The following is a 24,688-nucleotide window of genomic DNA, read 5'->3' on the forward strand; positions in this document are numbered from 1 at the left end:
TCTCTCTCTCTCTCTCTCTCTCTCTCTCTCTCTCTCTCTCTCTCTCTCTCTCTGTGTGTGTGTGTGTGTGTGTGTGTGTGTGTGTGTGTGTGTGTATAAAAACATATTAAGTGGAAAGTAAATCCTTCAAACTGTGTGATTTGGTATGATTCCATGTTGTTAAAAAAAAAAAAAACAAGCCAGGTGTTGGGTGTGCACATCTTTAATCCCAGTACTCTGGAGGTAGAGGCAGGCAGATCTCTGCGTTCAAGGCCAGCCTGGTCTACAGAATGAACAGGACAGCCAGGGCTACACAGAGAAACCCAGTCTTGAAAAAAAGTGGGGAGGGAGATAAAGAAAGAACAAATAGCTGTGTGTGTGGATGGTAGAGGCAGTTCAGCTGTTAATTGGAGTTCTCTAAAGCAAGAGAAGTGATGGAATGAATATCTATTAAAAGGAGATCTGTTAGCTCAGCATACACAGTATGATCTAATACTCCAATGATGGGTCTCTTCCTACTGGAAAGGCTGAGAATCCAGTAGCTACCTGGTCCACAAGGGTGGATACCTGAAGCAGTCCCAGTCTGATGCTGAAGGCCTGGAGGATTCCTGGAGATCCACTGGTCTTCAGTGTTCTGATATTATCAAAGAATAACAGAGGCAGCAGCAGCAGTGGGGGCAGCAACAAGGTAGTTGATCCAATAGCAAAGTATAAAAAGCCTTTTTCCTCAGACCTCCTTTTTTTCAGGCCTCCACCAGAAAGTATGACCCACATTTATGGGTGGTTCTTCCCACTTCAGACAACCTAATCAAGAAAACCTCTTACAGATGTGCCCAATGGCTTTCCTCTTACAGATATGCCCAACGGCTTTCCTCTTACAGATGTGCCCAGTGGCTTTCCTCTTACAGATGTGCCCAATGGCTTTCCTCTTACAGATATGCCCAACGGCTTTCCTCTTACAGATGTGCCCAGTGGCTTTCCTCTTACAGATATGCCCAACGGCTTTCCTCTTACAGATGTGCCCAGTGGCTTTCCTCTTACAGATGTGCCCAATGGCTTTCCTCTTAGTTGATTTCAGATCCAGTCAGGTTGGCAACCAGGATTAATCATCACACAAGCAAAGCATTAATTAATGACTGTGTTTTGATAGGGTTATTCATTCTATTTGTCCATATTTTACACACCAACTAGGTAACTGTTAAGATGCATAGATGCATTTCCACGTTCTAGAAAACAAATGATCTTGAGTAAGATGCTAACAAATGTCCTCTGGATGAAATGGCAATAGGGTAGCAAGAATGGTGCCTAGGGGACACCAATTCCCAGGTATGCAGATGCCATACACCAGAGAAGAGAAAACTTTATACCTGTTAGAGCTGAGTTGCCTCATTTTTACTCCCGCACCCTGAAGATTTCTAGACTGTTTCTGTGATATGACTTTACGCTGGGCGCCATTGCTGGTGAGAACATGTGGTTACAGCCTTTATGTGTGTGCTTTTAATGCTGACTTTCTTTGCTCTGGTTCCTGAGTTTCTGGTTTATTACTAGCTTCATGTTCTCTTTCTGAGTGCACGTTTTAATGACACAGCTTTACTTCGTTCCACACAGCACGCAGCTGCTCTGCCAAGCACTTGGCGAAGGACAGATGTGCACTTAGAAAACCCAGAGTACCACACCCGGTGGTATTTCAAGTACTTTTTAGGACAAGGTAATTATGTCCTTGTGGTGACTGGGGGAAGAAATTATGTTAAAACCTGCATAATAATTTCAAACACCGTGTATGGGTGCAATGAAATAATTCAGGACAACAACATCAGAGCACTGCACAGTAAGGTCAAGAGTGAGCTGCGTGGGCTAAAAGCTTCAACTCAGAGCTTTCTTGATTGTGGGTTGGTCTGTTGTGAGGAGTGCTGTGGGAGTTGGGGTTTTGATGCTGTTTTAATCCCTGGTTAAGAGGGAATTAGCTCATAGGAATGAGTCCTTTGATAGATAAGAATTTTCAGGATGGAAAAAAGGCTTCAACTTAGCAAGGTCAGTACCCTATCTGCGTAAGTGTTAAACATTTCATTTGAGACCATGAAGGAGAACAATGGTTTTCTGAGCAACTTCTTGGCCATAAGACTGCGGGCTCTGTCACATTCACTCACCAATGACAAGTATTTGTCTGGTGGACAGTATATGTAGCTGTGAGGTGCCGTGCAAAGTGAACCGTGCCCCTGCCCTCACAGAACATATAGACCAGGCTTGCAACTTGGTTCTGCTCTCATTAGCCTTGGGATTGGACTTGGTTTCTCTATCTGTAAAGTGGGGTTGTTTCTAGTCCTTCCCTATAGGTCTAAACAAAGCTTCCAATGAGATGTCCAAGAATAACACAAAACTTGGTTCCTAACACATACCAAGAGCTCAGTTGCTCATAGGTTTTAGACTATATTTAGAGAGAGCACATGGAAAGATGGAGAGCAGATGTGTCACTAATGAGAGCAGAACTGGGAATGGAGCAAGAGTAAGTGATGAAATTTGAAATGCCAGAGATGTGCCATAGGGCCTCCATTGTGGGACTTGATGCTCAAGCCAGGACAGGAGAGTGACGTCCTTCAAAACCAGTTACAGGACTCAGACGGCAAGAGCGATTGCACTGCCACATGACGGCCGAGGTCACCCAGCCTTGTGTAAAAACCTGGCATGGCTGAGCATGCCTGCAATACAGCACTGTAAAGACAGACATGGGGAGATACTAGGAGCTCACTGGCCGGGTAACCTGGCCAAAGTGTAGACTATCCAGTTAAGTGAGTTTACTGTTGCAAGGCAGTAAAGCTGAGAGCAGTGAAAGAAAACACCCAGTAGCCTCTCTTAGCTTCCTAAGTGCGCAGATAGGCATACACACCCATGCATCCATGTTTGTGCAACACACACACACACACACACACACACACACACATATGCTGCACATAAAAAACAAGGAAAACTGTTACAGTATTATTCTAAAAAGTTCAGTGTGGCCAGGCAGGGTTACTTAGGTGGGTGGAAGATATAGAAGCATTTACCAAGACAGAACTATACCAGTCATCTTCCTGTGGCTGTGCATGGAGTGCCCACAGCATTGGCTTCACAGCAAAGGGTTACTGTGAGTTTGAATGCCACCAGCATCCAGTGTGAGGGCTTTGCCCTCCTTATGACCATACAATGGCTGCAGCAGCTCCAGACATTACCTGACACTACAATATCCAGAAGAAGGGAACATCTTTAGAGTGGGAAGCCTCTCCATAAGGCTCTTGGCACATTTCTCATCCTGTCTCAGCCGGCATGAATCCCATGTTCATTTTTGAGCCACTTGCTGGTAAAGGGAAATGGGTGCACGATTAGTGGTCAGTCCTACCCAAGTCAGCCTCGGGATAGCATGTGAGGGCTGGCCACTTCCATTTGAAGGAACCAGCTGGGTCCTCACCAACTGTCTCTTCTCTAGTCCATCAGAATTACATTGGAAATGATGCAGAGAAGAGCCCCTTCTTCTTGTCTGTCACCCTTTCTGACCAGAATAATCAGCGTGTCCCTCAGTATCGTGCGATTCTATGGCGGAAAACAGTGAGTACCTGACTTGCGTTTGTACGCTGGTGTTGCCTGATCAGCACCCGTGCTGAGAGGGCCTTGCAGTTCACCCTACCTCAGTTCACTTAGTGCCTTGTCAGTCAGGTGATTCCTCTCACTGTAGATAGAAGAAGCCCACTGTTCTGTGCTGAGGCCTCCAAGCTCAGCTTCCCCTCGTCTCTAAGCCATGCTCAGACACAGCCATTTCCTAAGTCTTGGCCATTGGGAAATAGCAGTATGTTCATCGAACATGTTACTTCATTAGTCTTAGCTATAACTTTTGGGTTTGTTGTTATTGTTTGAGACAGGGTTTCTCTGTGTAACTTTGCCTGTCCTGGAACATTCACACTCACACCCCTACACACCAACATAAATACATAAATGTGTAGCAATAAAGTAACAACTTTAAAACCTAGAAAGAAGGGCTGAGGATAGGGCTTTGTTGATAGGATTTGCTTAGCTTGCGTGAAATCCTGTGTTCAATCCACGAACAGCATAAACCAGTTGTGATGGCACACACCTGTGCTCCCAACACTTGGGGATTGGAGGGAAGAGAATCAGGAGTTTCAAGACCACTTACATAGCAAGTTTGATGTCATTTCCCCAAATATGAGACTCTCTCACAAAGAAAAAAAAATAGGAAAAATTTCTAGAAACCACTACTAATTCAACAAATTATGATTAGATACTTCTAAAATACTGAGCTAAAGTAATAATAAGAATAAAAGCTAACATTTATTATGCACTTACTATATGCTAGATCAGTGGTTCTCAACCTTCCCATCGCTGAGACCCTTTAATACAGTTCCTGATGTTATGGTGACGCCAACCATAAAGTTATTTTTGTTGCTACTTCATAACTGTAATGTTGCTACTGTTGAATCATAACATAAACATCTGTGTTTACTGATGGTCTTAGGTGACCCCACAGGTTGAGAACTACTGGCTATTTTCTTAACTACCCAAATCTCACTCACTGCTATTGCAATTACAAAAATTAAATGGCCTGGCAAAGGTCCCTCCATGTAGATGACAGACCAAGTATACTCCAAAACTCAGAGACCAAATCTTTGATCCCATGTCTTCTCACTCAAGGGTACACTCATGTCTCCCTCAGTGTCCTCCCCATGTATCACAATGCCTGACACAGCAGCACAGCTCCAGGAGTATGTGTTGAATGAATAGGTAACTCCAGGGCTCAGCGTAACAGCTCTGGCTGCTGCAGCCCCCATTTAAGTAAACTTCTATAGTATTTTCAGAAATTGTTCTTTTTCTGAAGCAAATTCAGAGTAAAAATCTTTTTTGGTGTTTCTCTTGAACTTATTTCCATCAGAGGCATGTTCATAACAAGGGACTTTAGTGAGAGCAAGGTTTACAGGGACAGGTGCTTTCCAGTGACTCAAAAGATTCGGAAGGACCAACACATCTCCTCCCCCCCATATCACCACCATAAATGGGGCCATAATCTTGCTTCCAGCACACCTATGTGACAAACAGAACCATCAATGCTCTAGGAGCCCCGTGTGAGGAGAGGTGGGGTACACATGCAAGTGGATGCCCATGGTTCTCCTAGTAAAGAACTACTATGCCTTCATCCAGCCCCTTATCGTCTATACCAGCCCCTTATCATCTGGCCTGTTCTTTCTTTCTTTCTTTCTTTCTTTCTTTATTTATTTATTTATTTATTTACTCATTGACTCATTACAACATTCAAGACCCTTCTGCTTTCAGGGTCCTCTTCAGGAAGACTGTGGTTTTGGACAGATAATTGGACTTTCCCTTTTGCTGTTCCTCTAGTAATTGATCTTTAGGTATATGAGGAGAGAGCTGAGACCCCCATGACAGCAGAACACATTTGAGTGTACAGTGAGACGCATGCCCCACTCCATGAACCCTGGTATAGAACTGGTTGATCCCTTCTGGTGTCTTAGGTTCTGGGAAAGCTTGTTTTCCTGAAGTCTGTGAGTCTTGCTGTTTGACCCTTGTGAAGCTCCTCTTTGGCAGTCTCAGGTCTCTACTCATCTCTGGGCCTCAGCTCTATAACTCACCCAGGGCTCACCCCTGCAAGCCATAGCCTTAAGCCCATATCTGTATCTTGCCAGTCATCCATGCTGGCAGCTACTGCCCTTCACCATGTCTCCACAGGGGCCACATGGGCTTCAGACTCCTGTGGAGGTCCTGACTAGAAGAAACCTCTTGCTCCAGTGCTGTGTGGCCTACAGGGCTCACTTAGGTGCCACTACAGGGAAAAATGCAGTTTTGCCATGCCTTCATGGCCTGGCATCTAACCCTATAGCCTGCCTCTTTTCCTTCTTTCCTTCCCACCTCTTCTGCCTTTCTAGAATGAAGTTATTTGACACCATATCTTCTTTCTTCTTGCCATCACCTATGTCCTTATCTTAGATGTTTGCTGGGTATTCAGGAGAGGCAGGCAGGACAAGTGCAGAGGAAAGCTGACTTATTTCCGTTTCTGAAGCCACTGTCTGTGTTAATACCGACTGTGGTCACCACCCTGTAGGGGACAAAGCTGATGAAGATGCTGAGACCCTGCAGATGAAGTCAGGGAGGGCTTGCACAGGGGCATCAGAAGGATAAAGGCTGTAGACTCCTACAGATGAAGTCAGGGAGGGCTTGCACAGGGAAATCTGAAGGATAAAGGCTGTAGGCACTGGCAAAGGAGAAAGGGAGATGGGGAGTATTCCAGGAAGAAGAAGGCAGAATTAACAAACAATGGTCTTTTGTGGGGCTACTCTTGACCACTCTCAGAGAAGTGTGAGGGTGAAGTTCAAGTCCCCAGACCACCGTGAAAGCAGCGCAGGGCTGGCTGTCAAGAATATTAGTGTCTTCCACTGAAAAGTGCCTATGCCTTCATCTAAAGCCTCTCCTGTAGGTGCTAAACTTGTGGGCTAACAGCAGGGTAAGTGTTTGCACCTAGCTACAAATGGATATATCGAAGGGAGGTGAGAAAAATAAGGTCAGAATGTTGACAGAAACCAGTTACCACATTCCAGGAACTGGAAGTTAGCACTAGGGGTTGTGGGAAGTACAAATATGAGTTCTGCCCAGCCCCTGTGCACACAGGCTCATGCTGTCTCGGGTTAAATGCAATTAGAACAGCAGAATGTATAGCCCTACTGTAAGCAGTCCATTCGTGTGTCTATGCTTGGGTTTTTAGGTATTGGGAAAGGAACCAGGGTAAAGCCCAGCACTGTGCTGGGTCCAATCTAAGCACATGGTGATGATTTGTATATAGAAACAACTCAAACTCACTGTAGAAACTCCATCCAGACAATAGAGTAGGTGAACCGAGGAGGATCAAAGTCTATCTGCTCAGCCTATCATAGCATACTTCTGGGAGTCTCTACAAGTGCACACAGGTGTGTGAAGGCACGTGTACTCACATGTGCACATGGAGGCATGCATGCATGTGTACATGCATTATTGCACAAACCAGGTAATGTCCAACTTGTTCTTCTTAATCTGCACAGTGCTCACCTCTGGTTACATGATATGTACTGACACAGGCTTCTTCTTATGGCATTTGATGTTTGCACCAGAAAATAGAGTGGTTTTATTTGAGTACTGACTCTAGAAAGCTGAAAACAGGAGATGGGAAGGGAGAGTTTTTCCAGGGTGTAGTGAGGAAAACCACAAGTCCAGAGTCTGCAAGGCCCAGGCTCCTGTCCACATAGTTACTCATGAAGGTGCCATTGTCACCTAATACAAACTGTTCTGGGCTTGTCTTTAGAGTCATCTCTAGTATGTTTGCTGAAAAGAGAAGATAGTAAGGAAGGGGCTAAGCAGAGGCACAGAGCTGAGGCCATCTTGAGGAGGTTAGCCTCGTATGTAGCTGAACACAGTTCAGGCTGGGGCCAGTACACAGCAACGCCACAGGAAGAGCTCAGCTCCCAGTATTGGGACCTGGGAAGGTTAAAAAGTGAGCTACTATCATCATGGTTTTAAATTTGACAGTGTTTCCAATTTGTACCAAAAAGGCAACTTTAGTCCAGTGAAGAACCCAGGAAAAGGCTTGAGGGCCCTTCAGAGGGACAATTGTTCATGGCCAGTGGCTAGAGGAGAGTCAGGTCTCTTCTACATTGGTTTCTTTACTAACAGAGATCACAGGATGGACAAAAGAAAAGGAACTCTACCCCCAGGCCCTTGATCCTGGCTTAGACAGAGAAGCTGATAGAAGTGTCCCACAACAAACAGGACGAGTATTTACTTCTTTGTTCATTTCCTGGAAAGACGTCTCAATCCTCCCCTGGTTGTTAGTGATGCCAGTTTTATGATTTGCCAGAATTACAAAGCCTTTGAGTGGGTTCCATTTGATGACCTCATCTGCTCTCTGCAGAACTTCTGTGTAAGTGGCGGGGAGAGAAGACTGGACCAGCTCATCTGGTCTGGGCGGTCTGGACCCAGGACTACTCGGCCAGCTCCTTAGTCCTGTTCAATAGATAAGAATTTATCCAGCACTTCCTACGAGTTAGTCACAGTGTGTTCTCATTAAATGAATAAATGATTTAAGTAATTCTGCAATGGACACATTATTAAAACCTTGCTGGAAGATTTGAGTGATTTCTAGTTAAAGGTCTTTGACTTAGTGACATAGTGCTTGAGTCTCATTGAACAAAAGACTTTGTTTTCTTTTGTTTTGTTTTGGTTTTTTTGTTTTGTTTTTTTAAATCTTTGACCATAACTGACTTTTAGCTCCTTTCCTACCAAACAAATCTCCTTTCGGCAGATTTGGATGGTGTGGTTCATAGGTTTCTGTTAAGCCAAGATGATGACAGACATGAAAAAAGGAAATGTCTGTGTTGGCTCACAGCTATGGAGGCTTTAGACCTTGGCCAATGTCCATGCTCTGGGGCAGGTGGTGAGGCAACACTTCACAGCAGGGTCCTTAGAGCTGGAGGATGCTGTTCACCTCATGGCAGCTGGGAACCAAGAAACCAGGGTTCTACATTCACCTTTGAGAACACACCACCCCAGTGACCTGAGACTTCCCACTAGAGCCAGCTCTTACATCTTCAAGCAGCTTCTAATAGTGCCACAGACTAGTGACACCGTCCTCAACACATGGGCAGTTGTGTGTTTTATATCAAATCTGTAGCAGATGGTTTAGCTGTCTACCGTGGTTCCAAGATGCCGAGGCCTGCTATGATGAAGAGTTCTCCTCAGACCCAGAAATGTGTAACCAGGGGGAGGGGTGTGGTCAGCTGGAGCAGGATTTTCTTTTCCCTATGTAGAATGTTTATTTCCACACCCACTCGTAATAATGTGAGCACACAGGCATGGTCACACCTCAGTGTGAGCCTCAGGTGAGGCTCTTCAGAGGTGAAGGGTGCTCATCATTCATTGGTACTTTGATTCTTCCAGGGTACGCAAAAACTATGCCTCCCCTACAGCCCCACAAAAACGCTGTCTGTGAAGTCCATCTTAAGGTGAGTATTCACTGACAGAGGCCACACAACCTGGAGGCCTGTATGGACGGCCTGTTCCTAGGATCCTTGTGCATTAGCTTACCTTGATTGACATGCCAGGCACTTTGTCAAGCCAGGCATCCCCGCCTAGAGTTTTCCCCAGATAGCAGGACTGTCAATGTTACAGGTGATAAAATGGAGGTTCAAAGAGGGACCTCATAGCCAACATCTTGCATATCTATCTGGTCATGGCTTCTGAGCATCTCTCTATGCTGCATTCTTTGCCCACTGCTATTTTTTTCTTGTGTTCACTTGGATACTTTGGGTTTAGAAAAAAAAATCAAGAAATCATTTTCATTTTATTTTTATACTTTGCAATAGAAACCCAGATGTCAGCAATGGCTCCCTGGGGGATATGCTTTATTCTTCACTGAACAGCGAGTGAAAGGATTGCCACATCTGGCTGCTGCCCCTGGCTTCCCACCTCCCTCTCATCTCTCTCCCAGGCATGGCTGCCACCCAGATGGAGCCTGTCATTCTGTCCCTAGCTAAGTTATTACATCCTAGTGACAGTAGCTTCTTTGTCAGACACTGCTGCTTTTCCAGTATTTTTCTCAGTGACTCTAACTCTGCTGCACCAAGTTGATCTAAGTTGTCTCCATTCTCCTATGAGGAGTCAGGGCCTTGGGGAGCAGCAGGGGTTCTGCAGAGCTAGAAAACTACCTAGGTCTCTATGGCTGTGCGGTTCAGAGTTTTAAAAGTATCATATATTATATGAAATTGCCAATGATAAGTCAATAGCAATCTGGGAGAACAGCGAGGAGTCCCTGATGTCTGCTTCTAACTGATGAGTGCCCAGGGGGACAGTTACACGAGGCAGTTGGTGAAGTTTGTGGATCATTCTCTCCTCACATGCTAATCTGCGTTTCCAGCATGACAGGCCCTTCAGAGAATCTACCATGATTTTTCTCAAAAATATCATCTATCCAGAGAACTATGCCTTACTCTCTATTGTTTTAGTCCTTGTCTCACTGGCTCACTCTGTCTGCTCTGTTTCAGTGCCATGAACCTGGAAAAGTTTGAGAAAGGACCTAGGGAAATTTTTCATCCCGAGATACAAAAGGTAAAGGAAGCCTTGGGACTTCATGACTTCATAACTTGCATAGACTCGACCTCACTTTGCCAGGACAGTAGGGTGGGCTAGTCTGCCCAGGGAGAAGGAAGTCTGGTGTCATAATTGGGATCAGGTTGTCAGGTTTAAATAATGTTTTACATATATATCAATTGTACCTTCATCATGAAGCTGTAATCAATTACTCTGAACTCTTAAAACTGTAGCCATCCTCACTAGGATGCTTGTCAACAGAGCAAAGCTGAGCTTCAAGGAGGTGGGTTGCCCCAGAGCTAGATGACAAGGAAAAGGCTGGAGAGGCAGCCTGGAGTTGTATCCAGGAGGCAACAGCGGCCTGCTCTGAGTAAGGAAAATGAGTTCATTTGTGGGGAAATAACTCAGGTGGGTTATGGAGGGCTAATCAGAATGGATACAGTTGTTTTTTGTTTTTGGGGGTTTTTTTTGTTTTGTTTTTTTGCTGTATGCCTTTAAGGTGAACTTTCAAACTGAGGCCACTCCTTACCTTTCGACTTAGCTTAACCCATACATACAGAGTTGAATAGTCTCATGCCTTTGCTTTCATTTAAATTGTAAAATACTATTTGTTCAATCATGGGAACTGACATGGTAGAAAGGGAGAACTGACTCCCATAAGTTGTCCTGTTTGTCCTCTATGCTGCAAGACACACACACACACAAACACACACACACCCCAAAACACAATTAAATAGTATTTTTACCCTGCTAGAATAAACTCAGGCAAAAATTAGTGTGTTAGTCTAAGCAAATTAAGTTGTGCTATGCTTAAAGTAACTATGGCAACCTTAAAAACAAATTAGAATTATATATATATATACATATCAGTAGCAATGTGTCTTTAGTACTTCATAATACAACTTGTATTATTTAAATAGAGGGTCTTACCATATGGCCCATGGTACCCTAGAACTTACTCATAACTCAGAGTGACCTCAAGTTTATGTCCTTCCTTCTTAGCCTCTGGAAGACTGAGCAACAGGAACGTACTCCCACACCAGGCTATGAGACCAGATTCTTAGTTCATTCCTTCTGATCATGACTAGCCCACCCCAAAGGCCCCACCCCAGAGTCCTGGAGAAGCCGCCCAGGGGTGCCTTTCTCTCTTGACAGTCATGTTCTCAGAGCTGCCACCCAGCATCTACACATTCCAGTTAGAAGCTCTGTCAGTCATAGGACTCACAGGGTGAGCAGAAGCTGAACCAGCCTCAGCGTGAGCAGGAAGCTGCTGTCCCTCTGCCTTTCCTTGGATCTCAGTGTTTAAAGCATTTCTTGTTTTTTTTTAAGTCCATGTGAAATCATGCACCCTTTTTTGGTTGGTTGGTTTTGTTTTTGTTTTTTGAAACAGGGTTTCTCTGTGTAGCCCTGGCTGTCCTGGAACTCGCTCTGTAGATCAAGCTGGCCTAGAGCTCAAAGATCCACCAGCCTCTGCCTCTTGAGTGCTGAGATTAAAGGTGTGCACCACCACTGCCTAGAAAATCATGCATTCTTAAATCTAATATTTTGGGTTTTTTAAACTTAATATTAGCAACAAACTAATAATCAAAATAAAAATTCCATAAAAACAATACCAGGAGCTGGCACAAGTTTGAAGACTGATTTCAGATTCCCAGAGCCCACTTAGAGCAGTAGCTGGCATTCTTCATCCGAGCACTCCTGCAGCAAGATGAAAGGCAGAGACGGGAAAATCTGGCACATACATGTCTGCATAGGTACATGGACATGTATAAACAGACACAAAGAAAAAATAATCAATTGGGACTATTTTAAGAAACACCATTACTGGTATAAAATAGACCTTCCAGGCTGAAATTACAAATGGAAAAACAACAAGAATAAACCTAGTTGGTACCCACAAATCCAGAAATGAGAGTTTTTTAAAATTCTGAATGCTGTCAAGTAGAACATTGGTAGACCACAATGCCTGGCAAGAGTACCCACTTCTAAGCAGATAGAGTCCAAAACAAGGATTCCTGCAAAAGGAAGTGTGACCCAAAACAGCTGCAGGTAGCAGAGCAAGGACTCAAAGCCAGGCTTCTTTAGAGTCACCACTGCCCCATGCTGATCTCAGGAGAGGGTCTCTTCAGGCAGCTGACTTAGTGTTGGTCAAGCAATGGGATATGTGTGAGCTGACATCCTGACCTTGGCTCTCAGCCTTTGACACCAGTGTTGAGCTCTCTGTTTCTCAATCTTATCTCCTTATTAAAGGGATATTGTCTTGAATCAGGAAGTTTGCTTGCTTTAGGAAGGGATGAGCACCACTGTCTGTCAGAGAGTTCCCTGAGGGGTGTGTGGTCCAGCCAGAGTTTTGTTTTCTGTTGTTATTTACTTTTGTTTTCATTTCCCTTAAAGAAAGATCCCATAACCAATTTCTATTATTTCCAAAACGTCATAACATCAAATTGTGTGAATATGTAATGCTTGGCTTTCACAGAAAACCAAAATCCACTAATTGCCATGACATATAAACATAACTTCTTGAATCTTTGCTTGACAGGACTTGCTGGTTCTGGAAGAGCAAGAGGTAAGTGGTACATTTGTTCAGTGTCCTCTTCACTGTGAGCACAGCCTTCTCCCTGAGTCAGACTTCTGTGCATTTGCAGTGTGAGCTTGTTCTCACAAAGAGGATCCACTTAACTAAAGGGGCTTTCCAAGGTCTCCTGCAGAATTTTCCATACAGCTATCTATAAATAGACAAATATACTTAAATCTCCATACATCTATGAATATATTGTAAAGAGCTGCTCATTGCCATTCAAGTAGGATGTCTGTGCATTAGCCACGCACTCTTACTATTCCAGATTCCCAAGATGTCTGCAGGCTTCATTCTGTTACCCCCATTTTAAGTGGGTGTGAGTGGGTGTGTGCATGTGACTGTGCACGTGTGTGTGTGTGTGTGTGTGTGTGAGAGAGAGAGAGAGAGAGAGAGAGAGAGAGAAATATACAGCATGTTATCATCAGATAACTGAGTAGGGAGATGATGGTTTGTGCATATTACACATAGCAGAAATAGAAATATCATATATCTAGTTGCTTGGGCCAAACTCAGTAAAATCCTAACTCCTCCATTTCCCTGATACCCCAAGCCTAGTCCATCACCTCACCTAGCTAACACATCTTTATAAAATGTCCTGAATTCAAATGTGTCTCAGTGCATCTGTTACGAGCACTCCAGTGCAGTGGCAGCACCCGCTTCATTCCTGGCCTACACTGTACAGGCCAGATCTCTATTTCTCAATAGAGAAATAGAGAAATTTCTCAAATTGTCTCTTTACTAAGGAGCTGTTTGCTTGAAGAGGAAAATGTCCTTTGTTGATAACTTGGGAAGGGGTGAGCAGAGGTCATCATTCATGAGAGCTTTCTGAGAGATGAGTGGCCCAAGCATTCCCATTTAATCTCACAGCTGGAATCGACTGGTACATTTGCCTTGACTCTACCCATCCTAATGATAAACTATGAGTTGTAATGATGGTCAGGGAAAAAAGACTGAATAAGGTGATGTTCCTGAAAGATTAGCTACGTAGTAAAGTGAAGTTGGAGATGTGATACCCATGTTTTATATGTTCATGACTGCACAGACTGGTGTCCCCACAAGAGATTAATGTCCTGTGCTGTAGTACACACTGAGGGAACCAGTAAACTGTGAACAAGCAGAACCCTATAAATACAGAAGTCTGTCTGTCGTAGTTAGTGATAAACGCAATGACCAAGAGTTGGGAAGGAAAGGGTTTATCTGGCTCATGCTTGCACATCACTGCTCATCATTGAAGGAAGTCAGGACAGGAACTCAGAGAGGACAGGACCAAGAGGGAGGAGCTGATGCAGAAGCCATGGAGGGATGCTGTTTATTATTGGCTTGCTCATCATGGCTTGCTCAGCCTGCTTTCTTCTAGAACCCAGAACCACCAGCCCAGGGATGTCCCCACTCACAGTGAGATGGACCACCTCCCACAATCACTAATGAAGAAAATGACTTACAGCCAAATCTTATGGATGTACTTTCTCAATAGAGGGTCCCTCCTTTCAGGTGACTCTGGATGTGTCAAATTAACATAATACTAGCCAGGACACTGCCCAAGCATCAGTATCAAGGAATCAGCCATGCTGTTTAAATAAGGTCATCCTTCCTCAGTTCCAATGATTCTTCTGGATTCATTGGGACTTTCTTCTCAGATTTCACTATTCTAAGAAGGAATATAATTTTGGAGTATTAATTCCATAGATAAAATTAGAACTAGGGGCTGGAGAGGTGGGTCAGCAGTTAAGAGCACTGGCCACACTTACAGAAAACTTGAGTCCACAATTCCTAGCACCCACACAGTGACTTAGAACCATCTGTAAATCCAGTTCTAGGGACTCCAAATGTCCTCTTCAGGCCTCCACAGGCACTAAACATACATGTAGTACACATACATGCATGCAAACAAGTATACATATAAAAATAAATATTTTAACTTTTAAATGAATAGAAATGACAAATGTGGCCAGTTTGTGTGTCTGAGCAAGGACTGGGTCCTGAAGAAATCAGTACCTTAACTCTCTAATAGGCAGCTTCCTCCAGTAGTGCAGACTGAACTTGGGACCTAGAAGCTCCCTGCATCCCTCCAAATCCAGTGCTCATGAAACACTGATGTGTTTAGTGACTTATTCCAAAGTGGGGTCCATTGGGAGTTAGAGCTCAATGGTAGAGCATGTGCCTAGCATGCATGGTGGAGCCCTGGGTTCAGTTCTCAGTGCCAGAAGATAACAACTCAAAAAATGATCTGTTATGATCAGGTAGTCCCAGATCAAACTACCTGTCCTAAAGTATGAGACAGCTCCTTATGTTGACCAACACCTTCGTTTCTGAAAACAGATGAATGCTTTCTATTCATCATGGGCATCAGTTGAGAAGCCTTAGACAGCAGGTTATTTCAATAGATCCTGTCTTAGCTAGGGTTTCCAATGCTGTGAAGAGACAAGCTCATATTGAGACAACATTTCATTGAGATTGGCTTACAGTGTCAGAGGTTCCGTCCATTATCATCATGCCAGGCATGGAAGCATGGCAGCATCCAGGCAGACATGGTGAGAAGGAACTGAGAGTTCTACACCTTGATCCAGCTACAACTAGGAGAAGACTAGATCCTCAGGCAGCCAGGAGGAGGGTCTCAAAGCCCACCCCCACAGTGACACATTTACTCTAACAGGGCCACACCTCCTAATAATGCCACTCCCTGGACCAAGCATTTTTAAACCACCATTGAGCTCTAAGACAACATTCCTGAAATGTCTACCTGAAGCAGAATGTTCTACATAAGTTCTCATTTAAACTGGGGCTCTTTAGGGGAGTATTAATAGCAGCTGGACAGAAGGAAAAAGAAATGCAGGCCAGATTCATCATAGCAAACCTGGAATCATGCTCTTCTCCCTATACGTGAGCTTGAAGGATGAAAATCTTATCATTCCAGAGTACCTAGATAGTCCCCATCCTGCATCCTCCCGCCCAATGACTTCATAGTGCTTCAGCCTGACCTGATAACATGTTTCACAACTCCATCCCCTCCACAGCCTCAGCTGGGGTACTGGTAGCATGCTGCCAGTCTCAGAATATCCCTGTGAAGTTTCATAAAGTTTTGACCACTGACATCTCTGCCTGTGCTCTCAGCTTTGCTCAATGCAGACCTATGTCATGTTATTGGAAAGAGTCAAAAGTCAAAAGACCTAGATCCCAGGTCTGCCTGCTGTTCACTTATGACCATCCTTGGCCAAATCTCTTGTTCCTGGACTTCCCTGTCTGTGGCCTGAGGGTCCTTTCTGGTTCTGAGCTGCTAGTATACCTAATCCTTCTGCCTTATACCTACTGTCTGTTGGACCCAATGCTCAGTTGGACCCAATTCCAGGCTTCCAGGAAGCCTCCCATTTAGTTCCTTTCGTTCACTGGTTCTTAGAGTCTGTTTCCTGGACCAGCGGTGAAAACATCTCAGGGAAATCTTTTTTGATGCAAACTTCCAAGCCAGATGCCAGACCTACTGAGCTTGGAACACTGGGCTGGGAGCCAGCCATCTCCTAGCAACCCCTCCAGGACTCCTGATGCTGTCAACTTGGACACCCAAATATAGAGGGCCACTGCTTCACTGCTTCAGTCTTCTGCTAGACTATGCATTGCTATGGCTACTTTTTATGAGGGTTCAGGAACAGAAGAGGTGCCAGCATCTTAGAGATATGTGACTGCTGTCATTACTCAAAAAAAAGATGAAACATCATGGCCATAGAAACTCAAAAGAGGTCAAAGTCCTGACAAAACTAGAGATTGGGGCTGGAGAGATGGCTTGAGGTTAAGTGCAATATGCTGTCCTCACAGGATCTGAGTTATATTCCCAGCAATTCACATAACCCTCTATAACTCCAGCTTCAGGGGATCCAACAATACCTCCAGCCCCCACAGGCACACCTGTGCTCATGTGCACACACACACACACACACACACTATAAAATAATAAAAATAATCCTTTAAAAGTCTACCAAAAAAAAAAGTATTGGAAACTGGCCAGCTGATAAAAAACAAGTGTTACCGTCCAGCTTGACTATTTTTCTTGCTGCTTATGCACAACCATTGAGTCACACTTGTCCATCTTCCCCACTGTCCCCAACCCTTTTGCTCTGCCCTGCAGATTCAGTAGTAAAGTCTATGTTAGCATAGTGGGAAACAGATACTCATACATGTTCAAGATCAGAATTACAGTGGGGGTGATGGTGTAAAGAGCGAACAGTGCTGTGGTGGAGGGCTGCAATGAAATACAGCCTCTCTGAAAGTTGCCATCGGAGCTGAGGCTTGCCTAGTGAGGAAGAGCACCACCCCCAAGAACTGGGGAGAGTTCTAGGCATACAATCAGATGGAAATGCCCTCCCTATTTATGTGTCTATCGAGAAAGCCACTGTCACAGAAGGGCGTGCATCTGTCTCCCAGCTGTACTGGGCCACAGGAAAGTTTAGAAGCACAAACCTCAGACCTGGGTTTTCAGATTCTTCTTTTCATAAGTGTGTGCATATGCCATGTGTACATATGTGAGTCATGTATACACACATATGGATGCCTTATGTTGATGTCAGGACTCTTCCATTATCCCTCTTCTACCTTATTCATTGAGGCAGGATCTCTTAATCAAATGCAGAGCTCCCTAATACATCCACTTTTGTTAGCCAGCTTATTCTGTGAATACCTCCCACCACCTGCCTTCCTGAACTAGAATGGCAGGCACCTTACCAAACTTACCAGGCATTTCTGTGGGTTCCAGGGATCTGAATTCTAGTTCTCTGGGCATGTGGTGAACACTTTAGTCACTGAGCCACCAGCTCAGCCTGGGCTTTCAGAGTCTTAGTTTTGCCATTCCACCTCTGAATTCCAGCACCCTGCCTTGACCTCTTACCTCTGTTCCCACTGACCACCCATACCTTGACTACCAACATCCAGAACCCTTCATTTAGTGGTGGGTCAGACATCCTTGTGGTATTGATATTCTTCCAACAATGGACTCTTTTATTATTAAGTAACTCAGGCATACACAAAGTATAGAGAATAATATACAAATCCCCTGCCCAGATTAAGGGCAAGATCATTAAAAACCTAGAGTTGATGGGCTAGAATGATGCCTAGGCAATTAAGAACATGTACTGCTCTTGCTGAGAACCCAGATTAGGATCCTAGCACTCACATCCAGTAACTCATAACTGCCTGAAACTCTAGTTCCAAGGGATCTAGAACTGTCTTCTGGGTACCTGCACTTATGTGGTGACTATAACCACCACATAATACAGCATTACAATGAATTATGGCAATACAAACACATAAATAATAACTAAGTCTTCAAAAAGTAACAGTTTGAGACCCTACTTCCTGCTCCCTGACTCCATCCCTCTGTCTTCCTCTCTTCCCTGAATCAGCTACCATCAAACATTGGCGCTTGCCATTTCCACAGGGTCAGATTGTATCAGTCATCCACATAGTTGAGAATTATAAACTCAGACTGAGAATAGCCACTGCTTGCTTGGCTTGCTTTGTCTTTCATTCGCACATCTGGACTTGTTCAGATTAAATATCTTCAGGAATAGGGGAGTGAGCTTTTCATATAAATTGTCCACAATTTCCATATCTATTTCTAGAGGAGCTTACCAGACGTCAGCCTAAGATTATTATGTTTGGCTCTTGGTTACAATTAGCTCCCATGCTCTTCTGGGAACTGTTGCTGATGCATAGATCAGAACATGGTGCCAGACCCATGGGTGCCTGTGGCCATTTGTCAGAAGCACCACAATGCCCCTGCATGGACTTAACATCTTCCTGATCCCATCAGTAATGAAATTACAAGTGGATTCACTGATACAAACATGGATCACCTCATCTCTATGCTATTTGTAACCTACAAAAAAAAAATGAGTGATTCTTGTTAACATTGGTCAGTACTGGGGCCAGTGTGTGAGGAAAGACTCCCCCAAGTGTCCACTCTGCTGACCACAGTGACCCTTAATGGCAAATACTGTAGCTTAAAACTAAGTGTGCTTTAGTGATGAAACTAACTGGTATGTCTTTTGCTGTCTCGTTGTAAGGGCTCTGTGAATTTCAAATTTGGGGTTCTTTTTGCCAAAGACGGGCAGCTCACAGATGACGAGATGTTCAGCAATGGTGAGCATCCCCTCTGCACCCCTGCCAAGGGCAACCCTGCCTCTGACTGCCTTTCCCACCACTGAAACCGAATGTCTGGTTGCATTGGATTCTCCAATACCAGGAAGCAGTTTACAGAATTTTATAAGGTGGTTCTTGACCAGCTTCATTCATTTGCTAAGTATTTTACTGATCACCTAACACCTGCCAGTCCCTGCAATGGGCACTGGAGAACACACATGGGTGTGGGGAACACACATGAGAAAGTTTAGAAAATTTTAGAAAATTTAGAAAATCTGGTTCTACAGAGTACAAGATCTTTCCTTGCTGCTTCTGGCTGAGTGAATATAAAGACAGTATCCTCTTCCTGTACTTGTGTCTTTCATGTTACAACCCTGTTTATCATTGGGCAGAGCAACAATAGCACCTTCATCCCACGATACTGCATACCCCAGGTCTGGTTCATCTGATTCTGTTTGCCTTCCTTTGGGTTCCTGAAACTTACGAGACTTCCTTATAGCCCTTGGGTAGAAGGCGATGTGACCTCATGCTTCGATGCTATGTATATCAACAGCACCTCGTTATCTGTGATTTCTTTATGGTTAGAAAATGAGGACCAGAGGTTGACATCTGTGCCTTTTCTTGCAGAAATTGGAAGTGAAGCTTTTCAAAAATTTTTAAATCTCCTCGGTGACACCATTACTCTAAAGGGCTGGACAGGCTACCGTGGCGGTCTGGACACCAAAAGTAAGCATGTCCCTGGTCAAAATTAGTAAAATTCTGTTACTTATACCCAGGAGAGGTGAACATGTGAGACAGAAACTGGAGAGACTGAGGACTAGCCCCAGTGTGACATGAATCAGTGAATCACCAGCACGGCCATTAACTCCTTTCATTGCCTTTATAAGACTAATCAGCCCTTGGAACCCACAGGAAGCACCAGGAGATACAACCAACCAATATATAAATGAGTGGCATTTCCATCAGCAAAGGACCACATCTGTTATGGATCGCATGAGGTTATAGAACCTGATAACATCGTCACTAGTGTAGTTTGCCTTAGTGAGAGTCACACAATAAAGTTGCCTTACAACACAAGTCTCCATTGTTCCATAGCTGCATTTACCAATGAGCACCATCTGTATGCCAGAGCTGGGCTGGACTCAACATGATTCCTGCCTTGCAAGGAGCCTGTAGTCCCCTGGATAGCACAGGCGTCACACGTGTGATGGTTATGAAATAGCTTGGCAGTTGGTGCTTACAGGATTGAGGAGGCACAGAGAGTGCCACAGGCGCTTTGCCGACTCTGGGGATTAGAGAAGACTTCTCTGGGGGGACATGGTGGTGATGAGTGGGAAGAGTTGGATAGTCTTGAGAAAAGAATTTCAAACAAGGAGCATCTGTGAAGTCCCTGAGGCTGAAAGAACATGGCATATTCTAGAAAGTAAAAGAATCTCTTTCTGGCTGGAAGGAGCAGAGGGACTAAGAAGGTTGCAATATAGACTAGAGAAGGAGAGGAGTGGCCCTGCAGAGAGTTTGACGTCCCCTTTCATGTCACTGAGTAGGAAAGCAGCTAGGTCCCCTTAGGGTGGATCTGTAGGGAAGATATTCTAGAGGGAACAGGCCAGGGGAGCCAGGGGAGCCCCAGAGAACCAAATTCCATAGTCTAAATGGAGGTTACAGGGTAGCTGTCATGGCCAGGGAACAGCAGGCTGGCAGGGAGACAAGTGTACAAATCCCAGCTCTGAGGTAGAAGGGACAGGATTTCATGATATTAGAAAGTGGAGATGAAGAGGAAAAAGGACCTCACTGAGTCTCTGGGTCTCTGGACTGAAGTAAGCTGGTGGAGCTCTGGGTGTGGAAGGGGAAGCCTGGGAAGCTAGGAGGTAGACAGAGCAGGACTAGGCAGCAAGCGCAGGCTTGAACCCCCAGATCAGCTTCCAGCTGAGGTGAATTTCCAGCATCTTGTGTTTCTGTGTTTGTCGTTTTGTTTGATCTTCAGTCAAGCTGCAAAGAAAGTCAGGCAGGTGGTACAAGGCTCCTGTAGCCTAAATATGACAGACTTCCTATCCAGGTAGCCTGACTGCCTGACAGCCTCTCTTCCTGGCAGTGCACACAGATTCAGAGCTTGACAGCCATGTGTGAGGATGGCTGTGGAAAGGCCTTGGTTACCAGCTTCCCCCGACATGCTTTGTCATGTGTTCCTGAGCACCTGTGAGCTCATCACCAGCGCCCTCAGCCTCACTGTAGGGGTCCTGAGTACCATTTCCTGAGCCCTCTGATCACCAGGTCATCTCCCAGGTTAAGCGCTTTGCAAGGACCGTCTTGCTGTCTGCACTGTGTTGATTTTCAAATTAAGAAACAGGATAAGAAAAAGTGGGGAGACTTATCAAAAGTAGCATGGGTGTCTGGGGAGATGACGCCACTGATAAAGTGCTTGCCATGTAAGCATGAGGTCTTGAGGTAATTCCAGCACCCCTTTTTAAAGGCTAGGTGTGGGGTACATGCTTATAATCCCAACACTAGGAAGATGGAGACAGGAGGATTCCTGGAGCATACTAGCCAGCCACTCAAGCCAAATCAGTGAACTCCAGATTCAGTGAGAGACTCCGTCTCAAGTAAATAAATAATAAATAAATATAGAGGGGGCTGGAGAAATGGCTCAGTGATGAACAGCATTTGCTGCTCTTCCAGAGGACCTGGGTTCAAGTCCCAGCACCCACATGGCAGCTCACAACTGTCTGTAACTCTAGTTCTAGGGGATCTAATGTTCTCTTTTGGGTTCCATGGACATTGCATACACATGGTGCACAGACATACATGCAGGCAAAACACTCAAACACATAAAATAAAAATAAAAAAAATCTTTTAAAAATGTATTATTCCTTGGTTCAATCCACCAAGCTTTGGAATAACTTACACAACAGTATATAACTAATATATTGCTTTAAATCCAACAGCCAAACTTGAAGAAAAAATCAGGTGGAGAGCAACTGAAGAAATCACTGCATATAGACACGAGACTCGCCACACATATGCACACATATGCACACATATGCACACATGCAAACACTAAGTAACAAGGCTTTAAAAGTTAAATTACAAAAAATAATAATTACATTTGAGGAGGGAAAGGAGTAACCTAGCCAGTGAGAACTCAGGCTGGTGCCTTTAATCACTGCACAGTTCTTCAGAAACCTCCCTTGATTTTGTGAGCATCACAGCTTACTGTATCCTTACCCTGTTGTCACAGGAAGCTGAGGGATTGTAGCATGAGGAGGAGCCTCGTGTGAAGAGTTAGCCTCAGGTGACCCTCTCCTGCTCACCACAGTTGATAAGCCCAGGTCTTTGAGAGAGTACTGGGAACTGTATGCCTTCATCTTCTGTAGTGTGTAGTCTAAAAAACAATCCACACTGTAGCTGACTAGGCACCAGCAAAGGCTCTCACTTCCCAAGCTATCCATCCCCTGAGGCTAACCTGCTGAAACTGGCTGCCACTGGCTCTTGCCAGGTAAAATGAAAATGCCAGAGGCTTGTAATTTACCAGCCAGATTTATAACAAATTTAAATCTTCAACCCCCAAAATGCCCACACAAAGAACTCAAAACTCAATGATATAGATACAAGCTGCACACCTAGATTGGACAGATGTGCCCTACATTGTTTAATCAGCTAAGAAATCCCCAATTACTTATGGCTCCTAGGACCACATGGTTCTGGTTCTTCATCCTCTCCTTCAGGTAACATCTTGTCTCTCCCGTTTCTGTCTCTGTCTCTCTGTCTCTGTCTCTCTCTCTCTGTCTCTCTGTCTCTCTGTCTCTCTTTGTCTCTCTCTCTGTCCCGTCTCTAAAACTTTCACCTTCCCCTTCCCTTCCACCGCCCAGTCACAGGCTCTAGCCTTATCTAACTAATTAAGATTTCACCTGACCTCACCCAAGTACAGGCACAGAGTATAGAGCAGAAAAAACAGACAGCAATCAACCCACAACAATCTGCACTCCCATGTAAAACTCTGTGCCCACTGACTATGTTCTTGTGTTTTACAGATAACACCACAGGGATCAACTCAGTCTATACTGTGTACCAAGGGCATGAGGTCATGTTTCACGTTTCCACCATGTTGCCGTATTCCAAAGAGAACAGACAACAGGTATGTGACTTACAGAATGTGGCTGAATGTTGCAATGCTTTATACAATTAGAGATGAGGTGTGTTACCGTGAGCTCCATGTCAGTTACCAGCTACCAATTCAATGCACTTTTTTATAGTCTGTGTGAACTGCAAACAAGGTGTAGGAAGCCTGTTGTTACTGCCTCTGCCTCTTTAAGACAGGATCAGAGATAGTAGTGAGCCTGTGGGTGTATACATCTATGTACTTATACATGTGTAACTATGATTTTAAAGACTACATGTCTATGCTGTGTTGTCATAACAAAATACCTGGAGCCTGGGAACATTATAGAGAAGTTTATGTAGCTCAAAGTCATGTTGTTTCAAGAGCTGGTATTTTGAGCTCTAGTGAGGCCCCATGGTGGTTAGCATGTGGTACAGACATAGAAGAAATCGCATGGCATAGAGGAAGCATGAGAAATCCAGGTTAGGTTACAGACAGACCTAACTAAGCAAGAACGAACTTCCATTAGAAACTTGTTAACCGCCTCCAGACCTCACCACCTCGCACCAGCCTCCTCACTTAAAGGCCCCCCATCCCTTAGCAACTCCATGCTTGGAATCAGGCTTCCAGCACTGAGAGACCTGATCAAACCATAAGGAGACACCTTGCAAACTGTTCTGTATTTAACAAGTCTTCTCCCTGTAACTTCTCTCAGTGTGTCTATGGCCTTGTCAGAATAGGAGTCTGGAACGTGAGATATGTTAGTATGCTGGATAGTTTTATATCAACTTGACATAAACTAGAGCCATTTGAGAGGAGGGAGCGTCACCAGATTGGCCTGTGGTGTGTTTTCTTTATTGATAATTGATGTGGGGGCTGGCAGCTCACTGGGTGCTGCCACCCCTGGGCTGGTGGTCCTGGGCACTATAAGAACACAGGCTGAGCAAGGCATGGGGAGCAAGCCAGTGAGCAGCACCCCTCTGTGGTCTCTGCATCAGCTCCTACTGTGACTTCCTTAAATGACAAAGTATGATAGTTGAGGGCTGAAATAAAGCTTTTCCTCCACAGGTTGATTTTGGTTGATTTTGTTTTATCATATCAAAAGAAATCCTAAGACAGATGGTTGTGTAGTGTTAGAAGTGGTTTTCAGATTGATGTTGAAGTTAGCCATGACTGTCTACAGTCATGAAGTTTGGCCATACTGGGAATGTCCCCCAAGAGTTCTCCTTTCCCAACCCTAAGGTTGGCCATTTTTAGAAGAAAAAAAATCCAACCTGTTAGAATTTAGGTACAACAAATATATAGGCTGCTGGATTTGGTTTAGTTTTAATGTGTATAAGTGCTTTGCTTGTGTCTATACATGCACTGCAATGTATACACAGAAATCAGAACAGAGAGTCTGAGCCCCTTGGAGCTGAAGTGAGGAATGGTTGTGAGCCACCATATGTGTACTGGGAATTGAACCCAGATCCTCTGTAAGAGCAACAGGTGCTTTTAACTGCCAAGCCATCTCCCTAGGCCCAGCTACTGGGTTTTGAGAGATTTGGAGTGTTATGCTTAGCTTGTGTAAGACTCTTACACCTTTTTATGCATTGAGAGAAGGCGTCTCCGTGAATAAATGTCACTGACATAAATGAACAGTTGTTCAGCAAAGAACTACAAACTTAAAAGGAGCCAGAAAGGTTTTACACTGAACATGTAAAATAATGATTCTAATGAAAGGGTAAAGCGCCCAGCAGATCCGTGCCCGGGGTGATAGTGCCGTACTGTGATAGTGCCGTACTGTGATAGTGCCGTAC

The 24,688-nt window shown here is 44.5% G+C and overlaps 1 protein-coding gene across 1 annotated transcript in view; it reads left to right on the top strand.

The window, feature by feature from the left end:
• Positions 1-24,688, top strand: part of Garnl3 (GTPase activating Rap/RanGAP domain like 3) — a 116,712-nt gene that overhangs the window by 46,166 nt on the left and 45,858 nt on the right. The window contains exons 4-11 of the mRNA XM_028757043.1: positions 1,588-1,687; positions 3,443-3,561; positions 8,944-9,008; positions 10,047-10,110; positions 12,632-12,658; positions 18,721-18,796; positions 19,424-19,522; positions 22,822-22,925. Coding sequence (XP_028612876.1) covers positions 1,588-1,687; positions 3,443-3,561; positions 8,944-9,008; positions 10,047-10,110; positions 12,632-12,658; positions 18,721-18,796; positions 19,424-19,522; positions 22,822-22,925 — 654 coding nt within the window. The remainder of the gene's footprint in view (positions 1-1,587; positions 1,688-3,442; positions 3,562-8,943; positions 9,009-10,046; positions 10,111-12,631; positions 12,659-18,720; positions 18,797-19,423; positions 19,523-22,821; positions 22,926-24,688) is intronic.

The sequence above is a fragment of the Grammomys surdaster genome, unplaced genomic scaffold (assembly GCF_004785775.1).
Source record: "Grammomys surdaster isolate TR1022 unplaced genomic scaffold, NIH_TR_1.0 126133, whole genome shotgun sequence".
Taxonomy (NCBI): Eukaryota; Metazoa; Chordata; class Mammalia; order Rodentia; family Muridae; genus Grammomys; species Grammomys surdaster.